At 44.5% G+C, this 7,964-nt stretch overlaps 1 protein-coding gene across 4 annotated transcripts in view; it reads left to right on the forward strand.

The window, feature by feature from the left end:
- EYA2 (EYA transcriptional coactivator and phosphatase 2) overlaps positions 1-7,964 on the forward strand; it is a 292,281-nt gene that overhangs the window by 108,871 nt on the left and 175,446 nt on the right. For 3 of the 4 annotated variants that reach the window (XM_017541324.2, XM_017541322.2, XM_017541325.2), the window contains one exon: positions 4,468-4,584. The exons of the other annotated variant lie outside the window; for it this stretch is intronic. In XM_017541324.2, the coding sequence (XP_017396813.1) occupies positions 4,468-4,584 (117 nt within the window). The remainder of the gene's footprint in view (positions 1-4,467; positions 4,585-7,964) is intronic. 4 annotated transcript variants of the gene reach the window in all.

The raw sequence follows: 7,964 nt of genomic DNA on the forward strand, positions 1-7,964 counted from the left end.
CTTTGCACATGCTGTTCCCTCTGCCTGGACAGGTATTCCTCCAGGTGTCCATAAGTTTTGCTCCCTTGCTTCCTTCAAGTATTTCTTCAAATGTCTCTTCCTCCATGGGACCTCTTCCTCCTCCTCCATGGCACCTTTCCGGATCACTCCGGAATTTCAATTCCCAACTCCCCTTAGCGAACTTTGCTACCTCCTTCCCGGCTTCATTCTTCTTTTTAGCACCGTAAGACTCTAAATGGAGCCAAAAAAAAAAAAAAAAAAAAAAGTATTCCTGTTTAGAGGATTGTGTTAGTGTGAGGTTCATAGATAGGAAGGAAAAGTGTGTGCCACTGAGTGTGCCAGGGAGTCTGGGAGCCAATCATGTTCTCTCTTGTGTTACCCAAAAAATATTTTGTATGCTTCTCCTCAACTATGTGTTTTACTTACTTTTCTACTGTCATCCTCCTCCCACTAGCATATAAGCCCCAACCACTCAGTATCTCCAGCATCAAGATCTGTGTCTCCTGGCGTGTTGCAGGTGCTGAGCTAATAGTTGTAAAATGAGTGAATGAATCCTTATTGGCTCTGTGTTGTTGACGCCCTCTCCGAAATCCATACACTCACTTCAGTGCGTCCTTGAGCGGAAGCCAGAGGAACTTGCAGGTCGTTCACGAGCACCTTTCAGAGGCCTCTTTCTCTTTGCTGTGACGATATTCATCAGAGATGCCTGGAAAGCAGGAGGTCTGATGAGATCAATCTGTCCCTGGGCCAAACCATGACCAGATTTTTTTTTTTAACACAGTCCTAGCACAGTGTTCCTCCATCCGGTTTAAAAGACCAGTTTTGGGGTTTGTGCTTTTTAATTTCCGTTCCACCACGGGCCGATACTTGAGTAAAAGAAAATGAATTGCTAGAAAAATCCAATTAAAGTTTTTTAAATTTATTTATTTTGAGATGAAGTCTTGCTCTGTAGCCCAGCCTGGACTGCAGTGATGTGATCTCAACTCACTGCAACCTCCACTTCTGGTTTCAAGCAATTCTTGTGCTTCAGCCTCCTGAGTGGCTGGAATTGCAGGTATGCGCCACCACACCCAGTTAATTTTTTTTATTTTTAGTAGACATGGGGTTTCATCATGTTATTGACCAGGCTGGTCTCAAACTCCTGACCTCAAGTGATCCACCGCCTTTGCCTCCCAAAGTTCTGGGATTACAGGCGTGAGCTGCTGTACCCAGACAAATTAAAGTTTTTTTAAACACAAGCCTAGAGAAACGGCCTTCAATGTCAGAGCAATCCCAAGTTGCTGCAAGAGTTTCTGGATGTTTACTTCTCAGTGCCTGACTCTTTCTTTCTGAACTTGTGACCAATGCATGGACCACAGTCTAGACAGCAGACCTACGGGACTGAGCCCCTTGTGTGCCTTTGCCATTTTCATATTCTCTTCTCTTTCTCACAGATTAGAATGTTATGCTCCAACCCCTTCAGCAAACAAAAGAAAAGGTGAAAAACTTCATTTTCTTTTCTTTGACAGTTGTTCACTCACCAGTTTTTGAGTACCTACTATGTGCCAGACAGGGAGCCACATATGGGGAGACTACAATGTATAAGAGGGACCCAGCCCCGCCCTCCTGGAGCCCCCAGCCTAAACAGAGAGCAGAGGTTCAACAGTGAACTGGGATGAGTGCCAAGCAGGAGAACTTCATGCTACTCAGGGCTGACTTGGGTCATAGAAGGCTTTTCTAGGGAAACAATATTTGCCTGATAGAGAAGAGGGAGGTGTAGGTTCCAGGCAGAGGAAGCAAAATATGCAAAGGCTTTGAGTCCAAAGACGTTGCAGTTTGTTTGTATCTTTTTAAAATGGACACTGTAGGTACCCTTAGATGCAGCGACTTCTGTCTTGTATACAACCAAGACAAGCACTCTGAGGTTGCTTGAGGAAGTATGTACATTTCATCTTGGGTTGTGATGGTAAAAACCGGAATCAACCTGGAGTTCATCGGGACTGGCTGAACAACCAGTGATACTTCCGACTTTGGCTTTCCATCCCGTCACTAAAACAAACAGGGTGTCTGAGCATATGGCTTAAGCAGAGTGAGTGAAGGAGCCCAGGAAAGGCAGTGATGTTGGACGAGTGGGCAGAGCCCACGTAGGGTCACCACAGAGTTTCGATTTTGCTCTAGGTACACAGGGAGGCAGACTGTACCCAGTGCAATGTTAACTACTCCTAGTGGACTGAGCAAAAAGAAGGTGCTGTGTAAATATTGCTTGTGGCTGTCATCATTGTTGTTACTGAAGTCTGGCACCATCAATAGCATAAACTCCTTCACACCAGTATTGAGAAGTGTGAAGATAAGGAACCTTGGCTTCAGAGTTACCTGCCAATTGCAAGACCCCAATCAGATGGATTGGCAGTCTCAATTCCCACATCTTTAAAATGAGGGAAGTAATATTGCCTGTTTTGTGGGATTGATGTGAGCTTTAATTACTTCATTCAGAGCTTTTGTATGTTCATTCTTTCCTCTTACTTTAATTTCCTAACAACCCAACATTTCATAAGAAAGGAGACCTCCAACCTGGGGATGCAGGAGAAACTTTCTGGGTCACCAAGCAATTAAGCAAACCATCTAGGACTCCAGCGGAGATCTCCTGACTCAGAATCCATCTGTCTTTACCTTACTAAGCATTATCTTATTTTATGGGGTTGACAGGGTAAGAAGGAGGAAATTTCAATAAGGAAACCATCAACAGAACTGGAAATGTTCTTGAAAGAAATGAAATTTTAAACAGCAGTGAGTTACTGTTTTATACCTGTAAGATAGACAGAGATAAGCAATGTTTGATAACACATTGAATGTGGTTGTGGAGAAGCAGGACTCACCCAGTGCTTGGAGAGAATGTCCACCTACAATCTAGGGAGCATCATTCAGCAGCATCCAAGAAAATTTAGGATGCTCTTGCCCCTGGACTCAGCGACTCCAACCACTGGGTACTTACCTAAAAGATAGACTTGCACATGTGCACAAAAATGTGTGTGTGTGTGTGTGTGTTTACTATAAGCTAATGCAAATACGTATGTATATGCATATAGATACATCTATATGTTGAATATATTTTCTGCATCTATATCTGTGTATGTATACACATTTGTTGCATGTGTGTGTGTGTTATGTGTGTATTTGTTGCTGCTTAAATTACAGTCATAAAATCTCACAGCCACCCAAAAGTTAATGAATTGGAAGCTGGTTAAATTATGGGGAAACCACACATTAGAATGTCACACAGCCATAAATACAGAATAAGGAAGAACTTTATAAGCTCATGGAGAATGATCACCATCACATATTGTGAAGCAGCAAAAGAAAAAAGAAAATGTAGAACAGAATTTGTTGAATACTCCTATTTATTTTTAAAATATAGAATAGATACATACATTACATATATATATTATATACGTAAGTTTGTATATGCACAGAACCTGTCTGGAAGTGTACTGTGTTCCATAAAGCTGATAATAGTGGTTGCCTGTAGGCAGAAGACCTGAGAGGTCGGGGGTAGGAAGAGATACTTCCCTCTACGCCTTTCGTACTATTGGAATTTTCTACAATGCATCTATTACATTTTCAATAAAAATTAAGTGAATGAGCTGATGATGATTAGTGTCTCCCCTTCAACACAGTCCCTTTCTCAGCCAATTGTTCGTAGAATTAGTACCTATGCTTTAGGTAAGCATGCTGAGTTTGGCTGAAGCAGAAGGCAGATTTGTAACTGTGGCTTTGGGATAAGCAGGTTTCCCTGTGAGAAGATTGGAGAGTGTGTCTTATACTTAAGTGACATCATCTTTGCAGAGGAAGGGTGGTTCATTTCACACCTTTGCCCAAAATCCTAATGGACATTTAAGCCATACACGGCACTACTCAGTGGCGTAGTGGGCTGCAGGCTTGCCTACCTACCAAGCTGGCAGGTAGCATGAAGCTGGCGGCACGTAAAAATATGAGACTTTCGTGGCCTGCTTTTCCGTTCTCCACTTTTGATAGTGCCCTAGGATGTAACAAAAAAAAAAATCACAACTGCAGTGAGAAAATAGCACCTTAAAACCAACCTCAAAGTCATGCAGATAGAACGGAACCTGTGAGGACCTGGGAAACGTGAATTGTGGAGCCCACAGGGGCAGCTTGTGGTCACATACAATGCAGACATGGTGTTACTAGACCATCTTGTCATTCAAAAAGAAGCCATAAGTCCAGATTTTTGTGTACAGAATATCCTGACTTTCAAACAAAATCAACTAATTTAGTTTTTCTTAAAAATATGCAGGACAAGTAAAATATGTCTGTAGGCTAACTTTGGCTGACAAACCACCAGTTTGCAACTCCTCATTTGGAAGCTGATAAAATTGCATGCTGTCTGGACCCAATAGCTTTTTTGTGTGTGACAAGGACACATCCTAATCTTGTGTCCTTGGTGCTTTTTTTTTCCCTCTTCCTTCAAAGGCATCAAGACAGAAGATGGCTTGAACCATTCCCCTGGCCAGAGTGGATTCCTCAGCTATGGCTCCAGCTTCAGCACCCCACCCACTGGACAGAGCCCATACACCTACCAGATGCACGGTCAGTGTGGCGCTTGGCCCCTCCCTGCCTGTCTCTAAGGCACCACCTAAGCTGGGTGTCCATTCATTCATTCATTCATTCATTCAGCAGATTTATTGAACGCCTACTATGTACCAGGCTCTATCTCAAGTAGTGGGCGAAATAGATATGAGATCTGCCTCCATGGTCATTATCTGGAAGTGGGGAAAGACTAACGATAAAGTCGGCAAATAAGCCAGATGATCTTGGAAGGGGGTTGAATGTAATAAGGCAAGTAAACCTGGTCTTTGCATAGAGAGTGATGAGCACTTGGGAGGTCAGGAAAGGTGAGATTTGTAACTTTAGATCAAATCATCAGGGAAGGCTTTTTGAAGAGATCACATTGCACAGAAACCCAAAGGATGAGGCAGAGCAGCCACATGAAAATCTTAGGGAAGAACATTCAAGGCAGAAGGAACAGCCTGTGCAAATGCTGCATGCAGGGAAATGTCTGGATGTATTCGAGGCACAGACCTGAGACCCATGAGACTAGAGCAAAGTCAGAAAGCATCTAAGAAGAAAATATCTTAGAGAAAGAGCAAAGCACGATCATGCATGGCTTTGAGGCATATGGGAAAGAGTTTGCTTGTATTTTAAGTGTGATGGGCCAGAGAAGTCTGTTATAGAGACTCAGAAATGTCGGAAGGTAGAAATATTGGACAGTCGGGTAAAGATGCTGTTACTTCAGGCAGGAGGTTCAAGGCTGTGCAGCCCCCGAGGGTGGCCTTAGGGAAGAAAGAACTTCATTTTGTAACCCTCCCCCCACATGCCATAAGGAACTGGCTCTCTGGGTTCTCCCATGCTCACCTCCACTCTTTTACCATCCAAGGGGCCTTCTCTGTTCTGATGCTCCCTTGGGAGTATGCTGGAGTTGATGCATGGAGCAGAGGGCTGGTGGCTATAATTTTGGGGATCCCCATTCTGCTGTTTCCCTTTAAGCTGCTAAAAATGACTATCAAGTATCTGAAAAAGTAAAATGGCAAGATGGTAGGCTGATAAGTGATTGTACTTTTTTTCTGAGACAGAGTCTTGCTATGTTGCCCAGACTGGGCTCAAGTGATTCTGCCACCTCAGCCTCCAGAGTATCTAGGGCTATAGGTGTGCACTGCTGCACCCAGCTTTGATAGCACTTTTCTTTTCAAAGAAATAAATGATGTAAGTTATGTAGGAGGAGTTCTTCATTCATTCCATATGTTGAGCACCAGCTTGATGCCTGGCACCCTTCTAGGCACAGCAGGCACAGCAGCCCACAAAGACAATCCCCTCATGGAAAGAGATGGACAGTAATCACTTGATAAACACAGATAATTTTAGATTTTGATAAAGCCTGTGACAGAAAAGAAACTACTTGCAAGTATTATCATTTCATCTTTTTTTATTTTAATTTTTTATTAAGGAAGTAATAAAATGATTGTCAAGGGCAGCATTTCAGGAAAAAAAAATGTGAAAGGAAAACAAATAATCTTAGAGATTTGTGTGGGGAAAGCAGGTGATAAGCACTCATGTCCAGCCTTGGGAATAGCTTCCTGGAAAGGTCTATGTCCAAGTTTGTTGGTGATGCCATGAGCTAGCCTTGACCGAACATGCTAGGTGCCAGCCGATGCTGTGTGAATTCTCTCATACAACCTTCATGATGCTCTCAAGTGATGGGACTGTATTATTCCCATTTCACAGAAGAGAAAGCTGAGGCATAGAAGGAATGACTCATTTGTCCAACACCAGGGCCAGGAGTTTAGATTTTATTGTAAATGTAATGGCAAAGGTCAAAAGTGTCAGATCTCCCAAGCCCCAGCCTCACTGCAAAGCCCATACCTGTAACCACGGCACTCTCCTGACTCCTCTGCTTCTGCTGTCACCTCTGTGTCCCCAGTCATGGCCTTTCTGAGCCCCACTGGAAGGAGTGAACTGCTGGGACCCATCTCTCCAAGTAGGGAGTGAATGATGGCACCAGTCCCAATAATAGGAGGTGTGTGAAGGCATGGAACTTGAACTTGCATTTGAGTCCATCTCAAGCCAATTTCTTTCCAGCTCTTCAAATAGAAACTGGACTTACTGTCTCAGGGCTCCTAAGGTCACAGAGTTTGAACTGGAAACCCAGTCCCCCTAGCCCATTTGACACCCCCTCAGCCACACAAGTGATCTAAGTTATGTAGGAGGGGCCCCCATTCATTCATTCATTCATTCATTCATTCATTCCTTATGTTGAGCATCAGCTTGATGCCTGGCACCCTTCTAGGCACAGAGGACACAGCAGCCCACAAAGACAATGCCCTCGTGGATAAAGATGGACAGTAATCAATTGACAGATAGATGCTGATAGATTTTTATAAATCCTATGACAGACAAAAACAGGGCAGCATGTTGGACCGTGAGCAGGGCGGGAGTGGTATCGGCATTCACCAGGTGGTCAGGGGCCTCCCAATGGAAAGGATGCTGCCACAGGAGGGGCCGGAACCAGGCCAAGCGGGCAGTGGGAGTGCAAGAGCAAAGTCCCCATGGCAGGAAAAGGCTCACAGTGTTCAGGGAATCCAGAGGAGCCTATCCTATCCTCCACAGACCAGGATATGCAGAGTAGCGTTCTTTCTTCTCTGGTCCTTAAAGTAGCCACGTGAGGTGGGCACCATCAGCCCTGCTTTCATAGATGGTGAAAGTGAGGCTCAGAGAGGGAAAGTGACTTGCCCAAAACCACAGAGCTGATAAATGTTTGGAGCTGGGATTCAGACTGCTTTCTAGAATTCTAGGACCTGTGCTGCTTCCTCTAAATGATGAGATTTTCTGGACTCCTTCAGGACTCCAGGCACTGTCCTAAGGTCTGCACATAAACCATGCCTCTTAATCTCTCCAATAGCCCCATGACATGGGCACTATCACTGCCCTCATCTTACAGGTGGAGAAACTATGGCCCGAAGTGTTCCAGTAACTTGCCCAAGGTCACACGGCCATGGCAGTGGAAACTGAGCCAGGCAGTTGCCCAGGCACATAACCCTCACACCAGCCTGCCCCTCACACTCTCTTAGATCCGTCTAGAAGGTGATTCTCAGGGGTGAGCCTAGGGCCCCAGCCCCCACCTCCATCCCCCCCAGCCAACATGTCCAGCTCTGCTCCTGCCCTACCATGGGAATCATTCAGGTTATTTTCTTATCCTTCTCGCAGCCAGATGACAGAAGGGCAGCGGCAGCAGCTGGGCTTTGTCCCAATTAACTGCCTTCGGTCTGATGCTAATGGCTATAAACTGCTCTTGAGACAGCCCAGGCATTTTGCAAGCCTGACACATCCCTCCTTAAGTATTTTTTTCAAACACAAACACACAAAACGCTCACACACCATGCCCATGTGCTTCCTATTAACTTTTTTTTTTTTTT

This window comes from Cebus imitator, unplaced genomic scaffold, assembly GCF_001604975.1.
Source record: "Cebus imitator isolate Cc_AM_T3 unplaced genomic scaffold, Cebus_imitator-1.0 Scaffold132, whole genome shotgun sequence".
Classification (NCBI taxonomy): Eukaryota; Metazoa; Chordata; class Mammalia; order Primates; family Cebidae; genus Cebus; species Cebus imitator.